The sequence below is a fragment of the Aythya fuligula genome, chromosome 11, assembly GCF_009819795.1.
Source record: "Aythya fuligula isolate bAytFul2 chromosome 11, bAytFul2.pri, whole genome shotgun sequence".
NCBI classification, from domain to species: Eukaryota; Metazoa; Chordata; class Aves; order Anseriformes; family Anatidae; genus Aythya; species Aythya fuligula.
Genome location: NC_045569.1, coordinates 16038591 through 16058789, shown reverse-complemented (window position 1 = coordinate 16058789; position 20199 = coordinate 16038591). Strand labels below are relative to the sequence as shown.

At 40.5% G+C, this 20199-nt stretch overlaps 1 protein-coding gene across 1 annotated transcript in view; it reads right to left on the bottom strand.

Moving 5' to 3' along the window:
• Positions 1 to 8865: 8865 nt before the first annotated feature.
• The window catches only part of MCTP2 (multiple C2 and transmembrane domain containing 2), a 104048-nt gene continuing 92714 nt past the window's right edge, over positions 8866 to 20199 (bottom strand). The window contains exons 19-22 of the mRNA XM_032194522.1: positions 17820 to 17929; positions 15391 to 15500; positions 13052 to 13149; positions 8866 to 10768 (exon numbers count right to left, since the gene is read on the bottom strand). Coding sequence (XP_032050413.1) covers positions 10700 to 10768; positions 13052 to 13149; positions 15391 to 15500; positions 17820 to 17929 — 387 coding nt within the window. The 3' untranslated portion in view covers positions 8866 to 10699. The remainder of the gene's footprint in view (positions 10769 to 13051; positions 13150 to 15390; positions 15501 to 17819; positions 17930 to 20199) is intronic.

Below are 20199 nucleotides of genomic sequence, written 5' to 3'. Positions count from 1 at the left end.
CAGGTATGAATGTATCATGGACTTGGCACAAGAAGCACTGGGTGACGACCTGCCTAGGTAGGAAGCTTGAATATTTCCCACTTGCAAAACTAGGGCAGAAAAATGGTTTGGATCTATTTTGGCAGCACCTCAGGACTCTGCCTTCCCAAAGTTTTCTGTCGCCAGCTCTGCACCTTCACAGAGGTTTTCACCTGCTTGGAAAGGAGAGGTAAAGCAAAGACCTCGATGCCGTGGGGTCCAGCAAACTGGTGACCATTTCAATGCAATCAGCTGCAGTTTGGTGGCAGTGCGTGTGGGGGGGAAACCATTGCAGCCCTCCCAAACCAAGTCACCTCCTTTCTCAAGTCCGAACCCTTTGATGCCCCAGCTCCAAAGGACAGAAGCTCTTTTCTCAGCAGTATCACTTGAGACAAAGTTTTGTCCCATGAGCTCAGTCGCAGGATTTCCAGATGTAGACTCCCACTAGGGGCTCAGCTGCTCTTTGCACCAGTGTTTTACCTTATGGAGGGTGGAAAACTTGCTAGTGGAGAGTTTGTTTTGGACCCACAATACAGGGCCAGTGGCGATCAGCACCCACCAGAAGATCGTTGTTCCAACAATGGAAAACAGAAGGGGGGAAGAGACGGACTCAGAGCACAGAAGCCAAAACACACATTGCAGGCATTTCTGCTACAGAGGGAAATGCAGAGTAAGCCAAGTCAACAGTCTGCAAGTCCAAAAACTCACACTTGGGCAAGCAGCAGCCTTCAACAGCCCCCAACAGAGCAAATACTTGCTTCCCTGGCAAAGCAACCAGGTCAGGGAAATCTTGAGGATTTTAACAAGTTGCTCCAAATAACCCTGAATATTATCTCATTCTCCGGTGTGCTCTATTCCTACAGCGTATTCCTAGAGGATTAAAGCAGAACAGGTGTTTTGTTGTTTTGTTTTGTATTTTATTTTTTTCCTTTTTAGTCTTCTAGGCAAAAAGCATGAACTGGGGTGGGCAGACAGAAACCCCTTCTCAAACACCGAGGACAGGTTTGTACATGTGCTTTAGTGTAGCATACCCTGCATTTTATACCACGCCCCCTTCTTTGCTTTTGTGATCACTCCACTTTCTTCACTGCCTTTGTCCCCCATGCTCTCCCCAAGCCCAATGCGATATCCCAGCTTCAGACAAATCTGAGCTAAAGCATTCAAGCACACCATTTTGGATGCAAACCTGAGCTGGGGAATTTTGCACATCCTCCATGCATTCAGCTTGTACAAACAGCGGTAGATATTTCTGTCCCTCCTACCCAAGCGCACACACGCTCCTGCTGCTCCCAATCCTACAGGCATTCCCCAAAAGCTATCTAAAGATTATTGTAAATGCAACACTGCATTATGCCTCCTAAAAAATAAAAATAAAATAAAATAGTCAAACCCTGGCGTATCTCCAGAGAGGAAAGCGTCAGATCTCAGCTAGTAAATAAGATGTTACTGTGAAGCTTGTAAAGCCAACGTTATTTCTCCTTTGTAAAGGTTCTACCTGCATAACATGAAAGGGGCTCAGTGACAGACACATTAAAACACCATTAAACTGTGAAATAGAACACAGTGTGAAAATAGATTTAACCTTCACAGCATATTGATCTCTACCCCGCGCCGTGCCTAAGTTCTTGGACAACTGTTTTATAATAGGTTTTACTTATTTTCCTGTTGCTATTCTGACTTCCTCAGAGGAGGGTGTTATTTCTAAAAGCTCCTGACAGCTAAGGGAAAAGTGGGCTTGTTTCTTAGTCATCGCTCAGCGCTCGAGCGGCGCTGCTGCCAGCTGCTCCATAAACAGAAATCAGTTTTGTGCGAGTGAAGGATGGGTCTGGGCAGCAGTGATTGTGGTGGGATGGGAGGAGGAGGAAGGGGAAGCGGAAAGGGAAGAGGAGACAGGCTGTTTGCAAGGACTCTGCTGAACAAAACCACGCAGGATGCAGACAACCAGGCTGAACCCAAAATGCCTTTTGAAAGGGACAGCGCCAAGATTTATTTAAGCGTGCAGGGACACGGACAGTGTTTGGGCAGATAGGTAAAATAATTGTGTGCACATCTGCATATTCAGACAGGAAATCCTTCTGGTGAGGTGACAGCAAAGGATCACACTGCTGCCAGCCAGCTCTGATACTTTCACTGCGAGACCATGACTCCTTGCAGCCGTGACTTATGCCACGGGACCTCTGAACCCCCGTAACCTCTTCCCTGACCGCTCATCCATCTTCCAAAGCCTTATGCTAAGAGTTCAAACCCTTCCAAACAGCCAGGTATTTTTCTTTTTTTACATCACTTCAACAACAACCACCACCAAAAAAAAAAAGTTCCACCTACCTCCACACTGGGATTTCCTTTCTGACCACCCCAAAATAAACCCAGGCAGAACACAGGACAGATAAGGTCCAGCCACGTCCTGTAGCCATGAAATAAGATTTTGCAACACCCGTGGATGAACGAGATAAATTTTGGGGGATGTGTGGGGTTCTTTTTACAGAAACCTCCCTGATACCTTGCCCACTACAGTCTTCTGGTAGATCCTGGGCTGGTTGGAGGCCTGTAGACATGCATGAAGGGGAGGCTAAGCCTTTCCTTCAGATATTGCCTTATGCATTGCATGGAAACTAAACCTCTACACCTAATTCCTAGAAGGAATTAAATTCCTAGAAGGAATTTAACTTTTCCCTGAGCCTTATAGAGAGGAAAAACTCTCTCCTCAGCAGAGCTGAAGAATGTTTCCATTTTTAATGATGCTGGATGAGAAGAAGATGGCATTGGCAAGGATGACAATCTCCACATTCCCTATACCTCATTCATGGGCAGCACCACTCTGCTTTTAGAAACTTCTGTCTCACTATACAACATCCTACACAGATGGTCCACAGTCTCCATTCACACACCCAGTCAATACTACATAATTTCAAACCTGTACTTCTAGTTTAGCTTGCTACCAGACAAACACTATAATTCATTCTACATCGTTTATCTTCTTTTTAAGAACCCTATAAAATAATCCATTACAACCCATCAGGACTTTTACCTGCTCTTACCTCTACAGAAAATGATGGGACTCAAGGGGCTTCCTTGGGGTCGGTACACACCACTTTCAGCAGAAATCCAGCATGGAGCTTGCTGCTAATCCTGGACTTCCCTGTGGATAGGAGAGGTCAGCAGGCATAGACAAGCAGCAGAAGGTCCTCGAGCTGCATCAATACCCCATGGAAGATGATGAAACCAGTTTGGCACATAAGCAGGAGAAAATTTAAAGACAAGGCTAAGGAAAGCAGATAGATGAGGATAGGAAAGCAGGAACCAAAGTAATCCAGTGTACTTGGCTGTTACTATTTTAGATGATGTACACGGTTTAGGCAACAAAACTAGATTTTTTAATATTTGCTTTGCAGGCAAACCATGCACAAGGAGCAGGTATTTTAAGTTGTAAAGGGTAGACAGAACACATTACATTCCAAAAGACATCAATCTTCCAAGGTAAAGCTGGTTTCAAATTTGGGGCTCTCTCCATTTCCCAGACACTAAGGATATAAGAATAACACAAATTTACAGAACTTCCCAATTCTAATACAATTTTGAAGAAAATTACAGCATTGCCATCCTTAAGTCAGTACATTTCCAGCACCCTGGAAATCCACAGACTCAAATCTGATCTTTCTCCACAATTTTCACTGGGCTACCCCTTGACACATACACAGAAGAAAAAAAAAAAATCAGAATTCATTTTTCTTCCAAAATCAGCTCCCAAATGTCTCAGCACAGTTATTTATCTATCTACACCAAATATATTTCTGTACAAACTCCTAAAAGACATTAAAAGAGCTAGTTCTACCCCAGAAAACAAGCTCCAGAACCATCTGAAAATGGGAGATCTCTGTGCTAGTCCTTTTTCTGCCAGCCGTGCTCTGTGACCTTGTGCAAATACTTCCTCAATAAACTGCCCAAGTCACTCTGCTTGTCCCCTTGTCTTGTCTGATCAAAATGCCAAATCTTCAGGAGAGGGCCTGAAGGTTGCAGATTGCATTTGGTTAAAGCCCACCACTTAATGAACCCATTTAATTGTAATCTCAGGTGCAAAGCCTGAGATGCAAATATCACATTCAGAAATGTATTTTGAAGCAATAGTCACATATGACTATGGAAAGATGATGATAATAGTGAGTGCTTACAGCAAATGGTATTGCCCCAATTGATATCATATCACATATTCAAAAGGTCTGAACAGAAGCATCTGGGCATCATGGTGGAGTTAAAAACAAGCCCATCGAAAATGGATAAACAATTAAAAATGTATTGAAAGAAGAAAGAAAAAGAGAAATCATTCCTAATTAATTCCAGTGCCCTGTACAACCCCAGACTATTTGTAATCCTACAGGGAACATCTTTATTGATCTGGGGGACGCTGCAGCAGACTTCTGATGCTTATCTCAGCATAAAAATAGGCTCTTGTGATGAGCAGTGATTTAATTACATGACAATCACCGCTAACAATGCATGGCGAATACCAAAAATATGCAGAGCAAGAGTGGCAGTGATAAATGCAAGGGAATGGCATTGACTTTCAGTAAAGTCGTCTAATGCCAGAGACAGAGGGAGACTTTTTTCCCCTTCCTCTTCTTCTAAGGTAGTGGCTGCTGTGCTCTGCAGAGCCCACCACAGGCAGACAGAAGGTGGAGGGAGAAATCAGCCAGCCATGATTAAACTAAAATTTAGCACACAAGTCCATGAAACTAAGTACTTTTTTTTTTTTTTTTTTTTTTTTTTCCTCCTCTGTAGGAACATATGTTCCTTCCACTGCTCAACTCCACCTGGAAATGAAGACAAGATATTTTACTCTACTTTGGGAGGTGGCCGTACTGAGCAAGTCAGCATTAAATGGTTTTGCTGTGCACAGACTTAGGCCTCAGAAGCAGTTGCCCTACAAGACAGGGAACAAAGGTCAGATCCCATCTTCCACATACAAATGCTAGAATAGAGGCAGCAGGAAGGGTTTGCTCAAAAAATAAAACTAATGCATTTTGCTTTGCTTCTTTTCAGGTGATCTCCTTAAAGAAGTATCCACGGCAGAAATAAAGGGGTAGCATCACTAAGACAAAACCCTTTTTATTCACTTGCTGCTGCTGAGAATGCAACTGTAGTACTTACCAGTTAACGTTGAAGTCACCATAGCAATACTGGGGAGCAGACTTTGGACTGAACATGTTTTGATCCAGCATTATTTTATCTTCATAACCCTTTTGGACTGAAGGGAAATCTAGGCCAACAGTGCATTTTAAAGTATAAGTCCCAAATCTTTAGGTTTTATAATCTCCACTTCATACATGACTGTTAAACATTATTTAAAATTCTTCTCGGTGATAGAAGCAACTTACCACAAATGCAGAGATCAAGAGCAGAATATTTTTTTTTTTGTCTGCTAGAAATCTGATCACAACAATGTGGTGTAGATGAGAAATCCCTAACTAAGGTGTCACCAGCGCACAGGTAACCCACTCATTCCCATCCATCTACCCATTATTTCACTGAAGCCCACTACTTCACTGAAGACCTATCTTTTCCATGGGCTGAAGGCCACTTTGTAAACATGCCAGCTGAGCAGAGGGCTTCAGATAGTCATTCCAGCAGTCAGTGATCAGTGATGTGAAGGACACCATCTAATCTGAACATGTTCCACCCTGGAAGACCCAGAACCAGATGCATGTACACGTAATCTAGGAGTTTCCTACCTCTTTGTATAAAGACATCCTCGAGATCTTAGAAGGCTTGTTGTGCTAGGAAATCAGCTTAAATGAAGTTTAAACCAGCATATCTTCCAGCTTTTACTTTTTTTCATCTATAAGAGGCATATCATCTTGTTCAGCCAAGAGGGAAATTGCAGGTGTTCAATCCAACACACAGGAACTGATTGGCAACGTTCCTCCACGTAAAATTTAACAAGAATCACCAGCCCTCAGGTTAGAGCCACGCTGAGAACTTGAACTTGTGCCCGCCCAGGTGCTGCTGCTGTTGCAGACACCGAGACCTGAACACCACCTCCTGCTTCCCTGTGCTCAATTTCATGATTCATGTCAGAAGAGCACATTATTTATTCAAACAAAATAACCTTCTACAGTCTTCTGAAATGCTGCTCTGTTTTAAGTCAAAGAAATACAGAGAAAAGTAGATTAAAAACTGTATAAACTTGAGAGGCAAGGTATTTTCACTCCATCATTGTTTCTACATGCTTGTGAATATTCACACTAAGCTAAACATCTTATCTTTGCATATACTTTCAAAGTATGTAATTGATGTTGCTGCTGATGGTCTTCCCCACTGATAATTGCCTGGCAGACATTTTGTCCAGAAATGCTGGAATTTCACCTGGCTTAACTTACCCCAGGTTTGAGAATGATTAAAACACTCAGTCTGCAGTACAGCAGATTAACAATCATTTGCAGTATCTCAGCTTCCTTCTGAGTTGGTAACTTTAAGGATGCTAAACAGCAGATATTCTTATCATGTCCCTGTGTGATTTGAAGGGATAGAGGCACCAGGGCACTGACACATGTAGCTTTACAGATAAAACACAAGTACAGTATTAAGTTAGAAGAGGATTCACTTCTAACACATGCCATGGTCTCTAAAGTCAAAGCTAACATTTCCCAAGTAGCCTATCAGTTTAGTTTAAAGGACAGAGAATCTAAAGGTTAAGGTTTGATTAGTGTGTATTTTGTCACTTTTTTCTTAACATGTCAGAACTACCAAATTCCTTCCTGGTGTGAACCTACTGGTCTGACGGGAAAATAACTCCTTTTCTACTTGCGGCAACGCCTGCAGGATCAGCCCCTCCAATAAATAAATAAATAAATAAAAATGTAGCCCTATGTAGAGTACAGGAAATTAAATGGCAACTCTCTGTTTTCTGGTGGGACAACCTAGTTCTGGGAAGCAGAAAAGGTGCTTGTGACATTTCCATCGACTTTGCTTTATTCAGTTGTTGCTTGCTTTCCATGATGTGTGTTTCAGTGACTGGGTTTTCCTGACTGATCCATAAGGGAGCTGGGTCCTCATTCCTGTTCATGATTAGTCAAGGAACCAACCTTCAGCAACAGCTTATGTTTGAGCAAACATGAGTACATATCGCATCTTCACATATATGTTAAATCCAGTTATTTACACATTATATGGGTAGTAGACACATTTAGTCATATTCTATCAACGAATTTCTGTGATTCCATAATCTACAGTCAGCCAAGAGACCCACAGATTTTCTAAATGCCTTCTGGTCTTAGAGACATTAGAATGCAAATGTACATATTGTTGCACAGAAATGACTACCTCATATAAAAAAAAATGTTCATAACTTCCATGCTATACACTGAACAGATTAACAATGTAAAAAATAGCAATTTCCATGCGTAAACGGACACATAGACATGTATCAGTTGATATTCTTGCTTCGAGAATCAAATGAAAATTCTGAATAAAGAGCTTGATTACTGGGGTGTACAGCAAATCCATATAACCCTCCTTTCCCTTACGCAGGGGCTAGGAAATCCTGCCAAAGAGTTTAAAGCAGGTGGACTACTACCCCTTTACCTCATTCTCCTACAGCCACACAGCCTCCATTTCAAGTGACCTCCAGTGTTAGCTCTAACACTGCACTGTCAAGTGATGTACTTGCTTACCTAGTCAAATACTTATTATAGCGCAGTAAGCATTTTGTAAGGAATGGGAAACATATATCCTAATCCAGATAAATTAAAAGCATCAGCTTAACCTCAAATGTTTATTGCATTTCAAACAGCATTTATCAAAACAAAGAGCTCATTACAACATACGTAACTACTGGACCATCCAAAACCCTTCATTTGGTGTGTCTCCAGCATAAGAATTCATACAAATTATTCTGAAACGCACATATCTACATTAAAAAACAACAACAACAAAAAAAAGGACTTCACCCTGTCTTCTGAACAGAAATCAGTTCAATGTGGAAAAATCTATAGAAAAAAATAACACTTAAAATATCAGTCTTAACTTCTGAATAAATAAACAACATTTCTGCAGTTGAATGTTTTCACTCAAATCAATGATCAGATCTCACATGCCTGCTTAAATATGTCTGACTTCGGTACTTACAAAATAACAAAGATTACAGGATGATAAGCTGGATGATAGTCTAAAGTGAGACAATGAGGCATTGTTTATACAGAAGACTGAGAAACTGGTTTAGCCAAAAGGATCCGTGGACATCTATTGTATGTACAAGAAGGAGATTTACTGGAGATTTTATAATTTCTACAAGGCTCTTTCCAACTGACTTCATTAACTTGAAGTAAATCAAATCATGCAGAGATCTGGCTCAGCCAGAGAGACATGCCGGGAAAGAAATAAAATGAAGAAGAACAGATGCAAGATAAGCTTTTGAATCTTTGGCATTTTTCATAAACATTTTCAAGGTTTTAAAATCTGTATATTCACCCAGTTTTCCCCACACATTCAACTATAAATACATTATACATGTACGCTTCTTTATATACAACTATGTACATGCATGGGTACACAAGCACACGCGCACACAAAGAGGCGTTTTTGTAGCATTTTAAATTGGGATACTCTTTTCCCTATCTTTTCACATGCAGCTGCACACAGCTTTACATGATCAAAACATGTTCTTTATCAAAGGGAGGCACCGATCTCTTCTCCTTGAGAGCCAATGATAGGACAAGCAGGAACGGCAAAAATCTGCACCAGGGATAGTTCAGATTGGATATTAGAAAAATTTTCTTTACCATGAGATTAGTCAAACACTGGAACAGGCTTCCTAGAGAAGCGTTTGATGTCCCATGCCTGTCAGTGCTCAGGAAGCATTTGGATAATGCCCTCAGTAACATGTTTTAACTTTTGGTTGGCCCTGAAGTGGTCACACAGTTAGACTTGATGACCTTTGAAGGCCCCTTCCAACTGAACTATTCTATTCTAAATCAAGTCTATGAAAATATGCCCCTCCTAATTCAAAGACACAGAGGGACTTGTTACTTTGTAAAATAAACTTTTTTAAAACTCACTGAATCTGGTTAATAATCCAGTGGAAGATAATCTGGTGTTAGTTCTCCCCCAGATTCATGCAACAGGCCCACAAGATTGCATTATTGAACAGCATGACTCCATTTGGATCACCAATCCATAAACAAGGCTTTACACGTTTTACCTTTAATTAATAAGACTTCCAAAGTCTTACTTTGTTAAAATGTAACCTGTCTCCCAGGATTCCCTATTTCTTTGTACTATGAACCACGCCAGTGGATGCTGGTGTAAACACCTGCCAGGGAACCAAGCTCCAGCTCTCGTGCTACCAATGACTCGTGGAGGCAAGTCAATCCCACCATGTCCTACAGCATCTGAAAGACCAAGGGCTACATTCTCAATAAAACTGAGCAGGTTTACACATCATTCTGCATCAGTGTCCTCAGTCAAACAATATGAATAATGCTGATTGTGTCATTTCTACAAAGCAAAAACACAAGAGCTAAAAGATCAGTAAGCAATAAATCATTCTCCCTGGAAGAGAAAACTCTGTCCTTTTTCCTGTCTCTTCATTGTTCATTTCCCATAGAGTTTCACTTTCTGATCCATTTCTTGTGAATTACCAGGAAGGACTCCAACGAGAATCAGTGGTGGAACAAAGCCTGCCCACTATTGCACAACCACGTCTTCGGGCACCATGCACTTTTTCTGCACAAGCACTTGTTTCTTTAAGGCTATAAAAGTGTTTTTCTCTTGTATCTGTAGTGTTGACCCCTCTGGATTTAGACAAAAAAACAAGAGCTACGCTGAAAATACCTGATGAGATGGAATTATAAAAGGCAAGTCAACAGAGTCTTTTCAGGTCAGTGAGTTAGGATTTTCTGAGGTCTTTTAATCCTTTCACAGCAGAAGGTTATCATGCATCCATTGCCAGCAATGGATCTCCGATGAATCCAGTGTCCAAACAGTTAAGCTTAGGGTCGACTTCTCTTCTTGGAGGAAAAAAAAATAGAAAAGGAAAAAAAAAAAAAGGAAAATCCCACAAGTGCCGAATGAAATATTGAGATACTACTGGAGCTCTTCACTCTTTCTGCTAATTATGATAAAAAACTTTTAAAAAATGTACACTGCTTGAACAGAAGATGGGTATCAAAGACTTGTTAATTCAGAGCTTAAACCTTTCTAGGCACAGTGATTTAACTCAGAAAAGAATAGCTTTCATATCTTAATGTAAATCTGTTGGATATGTTAAAAACTGGTTCAGAGCATCTCCTCACATCAGCTCAGCTGATCTGCAACACTAAGCAGAATTATTTCTTTCTACATAAAACAGGGAGTGCTACCACATCCAGCTTTGCCTCTGCAATCAAAGACACACACAAAAAAAAAAAGGGAACGCAGTGGCAATATTCCCTCCCATACTCTTCCCCATCCTATGAACTAATTCATATGTTCCATCCTGCACTTTTGGGGCTACATCTCAGTGCCTAAAAGGCAGCCCATAAAGACAACTCAAGATAGGTGTTTATCAAAAACCATGTCTTCCATGAAAAAAAAGTCTGTGCAGTGATTATAGTGTTGTTCCGAACCAAGAGGAGGAGAAGGGGGGAAGCGCGTGAGCACATGTGGGGGGTACGGAGGGAGATGCTGCATTCCAAAATCTCACTGCATCCTATAGCGCACTTCGTTTCTTCCTAATGGGACTGGAGCTGCTGTATGGTTTCAATTCAGCATGCTGCACCTGTAAAAACAAATAGACATGACGTTTGCAGTTAGGTAACTTTAGCTCACTACAGTGTGTGTTAATGGCTCCCCAAGGACAAACCAAGGGAAACTAAGGAAGGTTCAAAAGTAATGAATCATTTTCTAAACACAGGAACATGGGGGATTAATTGCAGGAAGGATTTGAGAAGTCATGCATCATTTCTTGAAACGAAAATATTAAAAGCAGATTTTTCTAATGAGATACATGGGGTTCTACCTGATTTCAGCAACATAGGATCGATCTTTGGGTTTGTTTTGGTTTGGGAGTTGTTTTTCTTCTTCTGAAATTAACCTATAAGTTTAATAAACTTCTCTCAGGAGTTACAACTCAAGTGGATCCCAATATGCAGTAAAATGACAATCGTCAAAATGTACACAGGCCTTGGGATGCTGGAATATTTAATCATTTCAAAAAGGAAAATATTTTCTCAAAGTAACCTGGACAAAGCTGCCTCCAGCTTTCAAAACAATTTCATTTACAATGTAATACTTAAAACATGTGTGATAAACTGATGAGGATCAGGTAATCCCAACAGCAAATTGTCTGTTGTGTTACAGAAAAGTATTCCCACTGGAACCACAGGAACGTTTTGCTGAACATGCCATCTTTTCCACTCCTCCTCTGTCTTTTGTCCAGCACATGTGGGTTGTAAATGGCTAACATACAGAGGTATTTTCCAACTCGTTGCAGTACCACAGTGAAATGATGATGCATCAACAGCACACAGGAGGAAACAGACAGAAGGGATTTGGAGCTGCCATGGATGACTTTTCGCTGGAGGAGTGCGTGGCTGTCACACAGGCTCGCTATTTTTAGCACTAGTGGAAAACTCCTCAGAGAAGGTCTGTCCCATTGTAGGAACTTTTATCAGTCCTCCCTCATAGCAAGTGATTATCATTTTCTTCAGAGAGCTCAAAGGTTTCCAAAATGATAGAAACCACTCAAGGAAATGTTATAAATGTAAATGTTAAATAAAGCATAAATAGAAAAGCAGCTTATCTTTAAACATAAACATTAAAAGGGCATATGCAAACCATCACTGTAAATCCAGTGCACTCTACAAGAGCAATGACCAAAAAAAAAAAAAATACACTCAAGCTTAATGTCTCTGTGATTATTCCTGTTTAGCTTTTTTCCTCCCACCAGTCTACAGAGAGATTTCTCTCAAGTTATTAGTGCTGCCATCAACCAATCTGGTGGCCTCTTGAGATAAATGTCACCACAAACCTTTCCAACCCTGTTTCTACCAGATGCCTCAACACTGCATGGAGGCAATTATTTTTCAGTCTCCAGCAGAGTAAAATCACTACAGGCGAGATTGTGATCCCCTTATTCACAGTAAGCAGCACCTCACTGTGAAAGTACCACAATTCACAGAGAAAGGTACAATGTCAGTGGGATCCAGGGCATCAGGATCATGGCCTGAGGACACAGATTCCAGTTGATTAAAACAAAAGAAAGAATTCTTTATGTCATGTGCTTCATTACCCAGCAAGACTATTTTCCTTCCTCCAAGAGAAATAAACAGATCTTGACATTCTAAAGGACTTATTGTTCAAATAATTTCCAGGAAGATAGGCAAGATTACTGAAGACAGTGTTGTTGTTTCAAAGAAATATGAAAAGAGACAACTGAAAATGAGGGAGGACAGATTCTGGCTAGATTAAAAGTTATAATTCCATAATGGTAGAAGATTGATCTCATCAACCACAGAGTATTTTAAACACATCTCAAGGCTTTCTCTAATGAAAAAGATGAGCTGAGCATTGTCCAAGGACAGCCTGGAGTTCAAGGTGGGTGGGGAGGAAGAATTCTGAGGGACGGCTGATGTGAAAAAGCGTAGCAAGCACAAAGTCATGGAAATAATGCTCCCCACACTCCATTTTGAGGAAAGGAAGAATTCAGCAAAGCCTTTTGGATGGTTATCTCTATCAAAGAGACTATTTTTCTCTTCCCTCCGTACAAATATCGGAGCAAAAAGGTGACGGAAACCATAGTTCAGTAACCACGCTGGGTGATTTTTCAGATCATTTTTAAGTAGGTCTTTTCAGGATAATTTTTCTGCAATCATGCTTCTGACAAAGGATTTTGGCTCCCCTCTCTTTTAACATCCCTCTCACCCCCCACCCTTTGTGGATTTTCCCAATTCCTTATCTCACTTATTCAAAAGTGCAGTGGCATTGTATTCCCCAAGCAGAGCACCCAGCCGCTCTCAGTACTGCTTGCTGCCTCTGTTGGTGCTGGCCATTCATTACGTACCTTTTGAACATCAGATGGTACCCTGGAGAGGAAATCTAGTAGCTCATTATTATCGATGGCATAGGGATTTCTAAGCTTCTTAGTAAATTTATTTATGCCTAGAAAAAGAAAAAAGCAAACAAAATAATGCAACTCCATTCTATTCCTTCCCTTCTAAACTGTTCAGGCAAGGTGAAAAAGGAAAGAAAAATTCACAAGTAAAAATTAGTGTGAAAACAGTGCCTCAGACTTCAAGTCATGCACACGTTGCCTGTCATGTGGAATCATTCACAAATGCTTTCTGGAGAAAATAAGGGGCATTATTTAAAAATACATTTCTCTATTTTGGAGGTGATCCATTGTCAATACTGGAGAAAAAAAATAAAAAAGATTGTAGCATGCATTTATTCCAGAGGATAACATGGGGAGAGTACACCAATTTGCAACTGAGACTACTGTTAAATCTGTTGTCCTACATGAGCAAAGACATTCCCTTCTGCTGATACCCAGGGAGCTAGAAGGCTCTGAAAAGAATTGGACAGGATAAGTTTTCTTTTCTTCTACTTCTAAAAATAAAAGTTTCCTTTGTCACCATGTCTCAGAGCTTATCCTCTCTTTTCAGAACCAAATTTGACAAGCTGACCATATTCTGATGCTGTGTCAAACTGTGAAAACTTATCATGAGATTTATTTCATTTTAATCTTAAGGTGAATAATTTGGCTTTTTAACTGCAGCAACAGCACTCCCAGTGTTCTCCATGGGGTTGGATATACTTCAGCTGTCAGAGGAGATCACCAGTCTGTAAAGAAGATCCACAGGAGTGTAATGTTCATTTTATTGTGGAGCTCATAAGGTTTTCCCTCTCCTCTCTATGAGGAAAGGGAGGGATGAGCTGCCTCCAGCCAGCATCACCTCCATTGCATGGACCAGGATGAAAAAATGATAAACCTGATCACCCTTCCCAGCACTCCCCCTGCACCAGTGCACACTTTTAACACCCTGCTGCCACCACTTCCCCACTGAGAGACTGCAGCTAGTAACGTGGCTACCTAAAGTTGCAGTAGAAGAACAAAGTATCATGAAGCAGAATAAAACAACTAGCCCACTTTAAAGAAAGAACACACACACGCAAAAAAAAACATACATCTGTTGCCTCTGAAAATCACAATAGAGCACTCAATCCTATCACACTCCTATCCAAAATCCCACACTAGTTTCCTTGAAAGTAGTTTAAAACGTGATGGCTGCTCCAGCCTTCTCCTCTCTCTGACATGTACCTGCTTCACATTTGAGATTCAGCTTTTAAGCCATATGCTTGTAGCAAAATGCCAACACAATTTTCTGTGTACCTGATTTTTAAAAAACAGAAAATACCATAAGGTCTTTTGAGGCCTTGCCACAGGGTAGTTGTTTAACACGTATCATATTTGAAGGCCCTGTCAGTCTAGATGATGTTGAACGGATGTAGAGTTCTCATGTACTCACCATGTCCTCCATACCAGAACAAATATATTTTGCTACTGAACTTTTTTACTCCCAGCAATTTTTCTCCTTTCCTTTTGCTCTTTTTGTTTGATTTAATCCTTCACTTAATCCCCTGCTCTCCCCCGCTCCAGTAGCTTTTCACACTGGCACCTTCTCATTCCCTTTTTCTGCATCCAGGAGAACCAAGACAGCAGCACATGGCTGAGTCCAGGAAGGTGATGGGAGCTCCCTACAGCCCAGCACTGTGCCAGGGCAGAGCTCCATGGTTCAGTGAGGATTACCTGCACTGTTTCTGCTGTTTGACCTCAAGTCTGAGATAAAACATATCACCATAAATGAGACAGAAGGCCATTTGGAGATAAGGAAGGATTTCAGCAGCTGAAATACCATCTTCTTTTGTGAAAGACCACCTTACCCTTCTTCAGAATGCTGCTAGGCATTTTTTCATATTTGAAAGCTCCTCTTTTACATCATCCCCAGAAGGTGATGAATTTTCGTACAATTCCTTTCTGTCCCCTGCTCCAGATTGATGTTCAGTGCCTCCTGCTGGACCACGGGCACACTGCTCCTCCTGACTGAAGGGGAATTAAGAACCAAAAGGCTGCATGATCAAGCCTCCATGGTGAAGCTCTTTAAATACTCCTTGCCCACTCCCTACCATTTCCTGTCTGTGTGCTCCAGCACCAGGAAGCTAATTACTTCCCTGCATAATAATAATAGCTATATTGCAAATAGCTTATCTACACTAACATGTCTCTTGTGGTGCTGCTGGAAAATTATAAAGAACCCTAAGAAAAGCTTAAAGCTTGCTTGATGTCATTCTGTAGATATATACTGCATTTATTGCATGCATGAGACACAGTGGAGTACTTACCCCAGATTAAAATAATGTACCTCAGTGGTATAAAGTACAAAATAACCGTTGCTGCTGCAAGGACCAAGCAGGCCAGAACAGAGAGGAAAGGCACCGTCCAGTTGAACGTGCTGTAAAGAACAACAATAATCTTACTCAATGTTTCTGCTCTGTACTCTGCTACCCAACAATAATTTAATGATTGCATTTCAGTGCTCAGCGTATTCAAATACACTGTACATTGCAGACCCTTCGGAAGGCAGATAAGCTGAGTCCTGCATCTGGGTGCTGTAATAGATTAAAGGTGGTATCTGAGAGGCAGGTATCATGATAAGGAGAGAGGATAGTCTCTGGAGGGCTCAGTGAAGTTGTTAGCCATGTAGCGAGTTGTTTTTCATTTCTTCTTATACACGTTGCACTTGGTTACACATCTCTGCTCACCGGTCAGCTCTCCATTATTCATGAGCAGATTATCTGATTTGGAGACAAAGCCATGCCACAGGTGCAAGTCATCTGAGCTGGCTCTGCTGGGCACAGTGGTGATGACATGAGATGTATGTCGATGCACAACTTGAGTGTAGCAGGTAGTCAGAATCAACCTCACTAATAATTTGAATGGTTTAATTACAACTGACAGTAAACCTTAAAAGAGCGGAGACATTTCTTTGCATAGCATTAGGAAATAATGTTCTATATAAATATATCTTAATAGTTATACATTTGCTTCCATTTCCTCACATCTTCATCAATTCCTTACTACACTGTCCGAAGGAGGCTGTCTTAGATTGGTGGTAGTGTGTTAGCATCAGTCTAAGCCTTTACACACCACCATTTCTCCCAACGGGAGCACTTTCCAAAGGCTCAGCCACCATGATCATTCAGACTTCTGAAGCACAAAACAAGATTTCTTTTCACCCAGACCATTCATATATAAGCCCAGAAGGTACTTTGTCAACTTGTTCCCTTGCAATATGCATCTCCATGGTACCACCAAACATTGAGATACCTGGACTACATGAATGCCAATTAGTTTGTAGGTGGATTTACAGATCTGGGCATCTGTTTCACGCAATCTGCCTGCTAACTTCACATCATGATGACGGGGAGTAGGAAGAAGAGAGAATGAATGTGGACCACTCATCAGGCTATAAAATAATATGAACTTCCCTTGACAGATAAAATTAATAGGACGGGAAAAAGAATTACTTTTAAGCTTCAATAGATGTATTAAATATTAAGTAAAGATAGGTGGGAGAGGACCCATCATTATCAATCAACGTAGCTTAAGTTAAAAAAAAAAAAAAAAAAGAAAAAGCAAAACAGCTCAATTCAGTTAAACTATTAAAACTCCCTATGATTGCATAACTAGAGTGACAGACGGAAACTGTAGCACAATTCAGTCTGTCACTTACAGAAAACTTTGGTGGCAATTTTTTAATGGTACATTACTGTTGAGTTACAATGGAATTCTTCTGAAATTACATCGGGCCTCCACATTAATACCCAATGTGTTCTCTAAGACCATTGTTACCAAAATGAATACAAGAATTAATAGTGCTTAAACACTCTGAGTCTTCCTGCCATGCAGCTGGATAGAACAGTGCCCTGTTCATAGACTGGAATACATCTCTGGGCCACTTCCACCCCAGCTGGGGTGCACGGAGTGGAATCACACCACATGGGTTTGCTGTATTTTTAGTCTGAACCCAGCTCCTCATTAAAGTGTCGTTCAATCACAAACCATCACTTTGTGTTCAAAACAGAAAACAATGTGGGTCAATTAAGTGCCAATAAAGATTGGGTTATAAAAGTTTGTGTGTGTTTGCATGCAGAGGTTTTTTTCTTTCTTTCTTTCTTTTTTTCTTTTTTGGCTCTTCACCCTCTTTCCCTTGCAGGGTCAGGAATACCCTATGTGCCTTCCATGGTGACAAGACCCAGAAAACTGCCTTTGGGCTTCCTCATGGCATCAGCAGGAAGTAGGGAGCAGACAAAGTGGTAGAAAAGAATATCGATGTACTAGAAAAGGAAATCAGTGACTAGTAACCTCTGTAACCAGGGCTGGGATGGCGTGGGAAAGGCAATGCCAAACATCAATGCCTACCTACTTTCTTTGGGGGAAATGCAAAGAAAAGCCTGATACTTTTGAGCCCACACCTTCAAGAAGTATTCTCCTAGCATGACTCTGAACCTTATCACAGATAGACAAGATCAAACATCTGGGCAAACGGGTGAAGGTGAGAGCTACACCAGCACAGCACATGGTTTCTTCTCTTTATGTTTTGGAAATGTTTTTGGAGTAAAAGACACCCTAAGAAGAAGAAATGATAGTACTGGCCAGGTTCTCCTGCTCTACCTTGGTCATTTTTGGATCAAGAAATTCACCCCACCTTAACTGTCCTCACTCTTCTTCATTGCAAATCATAGTTAAGCAAGAAAAATCCATCACTTACTTTTTAATCCTCTCTCCAAATGATGCAATTTCTTCTAGGATGCTTTGAACAGCTATGATGACCTTTTGGACCATTTGGATTCTTTCAATTAATCCTTTTTTTTCAGATTCCTTTTTAAAAAGGAAAAAAAAAAATTACTCAGTATATGCTAATTTGCTAATATGATCACAGACATGTGGGGAAAGTAAGAGATTCCCAGTATCATCGATGTATCCATGAACCCGATCGTGAAGGAGAGAAAACCTACCCTGGATTTGTTACATACAAAGAACATAGAGGCATACAGTTCCTCAGTACATGTGCTGAGGTTTCTTCATCTTCTAATACAAATCAAGAGCAAGATTTCAAACCAGGCTTTCAAAGAAGAACCCAGTTGCACATCAAACCAGAAGAGGTGCTGAGCACCCCTGAGTCCAGCCGACCTCAAGGGGGAGTGCTGGGTGCTGACTGGGTGCTTAGTGCTCCTTGAGAAAAAGGATATTCTTATGCAGAACTTTTGAATATCACTTTTCTGAGCTTTGTAGACTCCCAACAGCCATGCTGTTTTCTGTATATAAATTAACAGAAAGATACTGATACAACTTTTTTTTTTTTTTTTTTTTTTTTAAAATTCTGTATACACAGACATTCTTTTACTGGAAAAAGAAAAGAATCAAAGGGAAAAAATGACATTTTCCTTTTACAGCAACCATCTCACAACTTCATTTCTTACTGCTTATTTTAGGCAACAACATTACAGGACATTACTACACATGTGCAGAAATAAAAAGGAAGCACAGAATGAATTAAAAATCAAAATGACTTAAATCAGCCTTGGAAATCAGTATACAATTATCAGCATTCAGCATTTCTTTGCCAGCAATCTAACACACATACAGGCATGCAAATTGGTGTGGTTGCAGATATTCTAGCAAGAAATCAGCAAAACATTCACTTATTACAAAATGCAGAGCCCTGGACACTGATTTTACATCACTTTTAGACTCTACAAAACCAGCTCAATTTAGAAGAAAAGAAAAAAAGAGAGAGAAAGAAAATTTAAGTTGTGTTTTAACCCCTCAGTGTCCAGGGAGGGGAGATGCTGGTACAATGCAAGTCACACCCATGTTCTCCATGGTCCCCATTGGGCAGGGCAGAGGAAGGGGTGGGTGAGAGTAAAAAGGACCAGAGATGTTCAGATCAACACTGGCTGAAATTTTGCCTTTGCATTGTGAGCCCATGATATTTTGCTGTGCAGGAGAGAGGATCAGAGGCTAGTTACAGTTGCAACAGGCCACAGAGGTGAAGCCTCATAGCTACAGACTTTTTTGCATTACCATGCTGTGAGAGGGTCTACATGCATCTGAGACAGGGCACGGCACTATATCTATGTGTGCTAAAATAACATATGAACCATCCTTGGATGCTAAGAGCCAGACATGACAGCATGGCCCCTGTAACCCTTAAAAGCAAAGGTTTGAATTACTTACTGCACATTTATCTTCACAGTAATTTTTGAGCTTAAAAAGCCAGCCAAAACCACCATGGAGTTATCAAGCTCCAGACATTTGAATATTTGCCTTTAGGTTGTGAGTGCGTGCACAATGAATAGAAGCAAGATTTTTAAATAATCACACATTCGGGTGTGAAAATGAGTATTTTTACATTAATAAAACAACCAACAAAAATGAAACCCTTCGGGTGTGAAATAACCCCAGAACAAAATAAATAAATAAATAGTTAGTTTACGTGAAAATAGCACCAAAAAGTCATTTTCACACAACTCCAGTTATAACCTTGTTAGGCTTAAATGTAAATGACACATTAGGATTATTTTTAACTATTCCTTCACTAGAATGGTGCAACAGTCGCTTAGTCATAGTTGGCTTTTATGCAGCAAACTTGCAAGTAGAAGTTTAGAACAGTTCATGGAGAAGCAGCCAGTGGGAATTTCATTCTATCCAAATTCAGACAGAGGGGTAAAGGAACTGTTTCAGACAGTGATATTCCAGGGCAAGCCTACTCTTGCTACCCAGAGCTACAAGGAAGATCATCTAACAACTCTATCTGCATCATGCTGACTTCATTTACACGTCTTTGACTGAGCTTGGAAACATAGTGATAATGCACTTTAATCAATACAACATAACTTCTGCTGCAGCCACCAAGCTGACTAAAAAAAAAAAAAAAAAAAAAAAAAAAAACAGAAACCACCATTTCACAGGATACAACGACAATTGTATGCATATCTTTACCTAGCATGCACAATAAAATCACTTTTTTTTTTCTTCAAATTATAATAGAAAATATGCCTAACCAAGGAAAAGGCAGTCTAGGACTAGACAGTCTTATAACTGAAATCAGTAATTGGGCAATAAAATGGGCTACCACTGCCCATGCA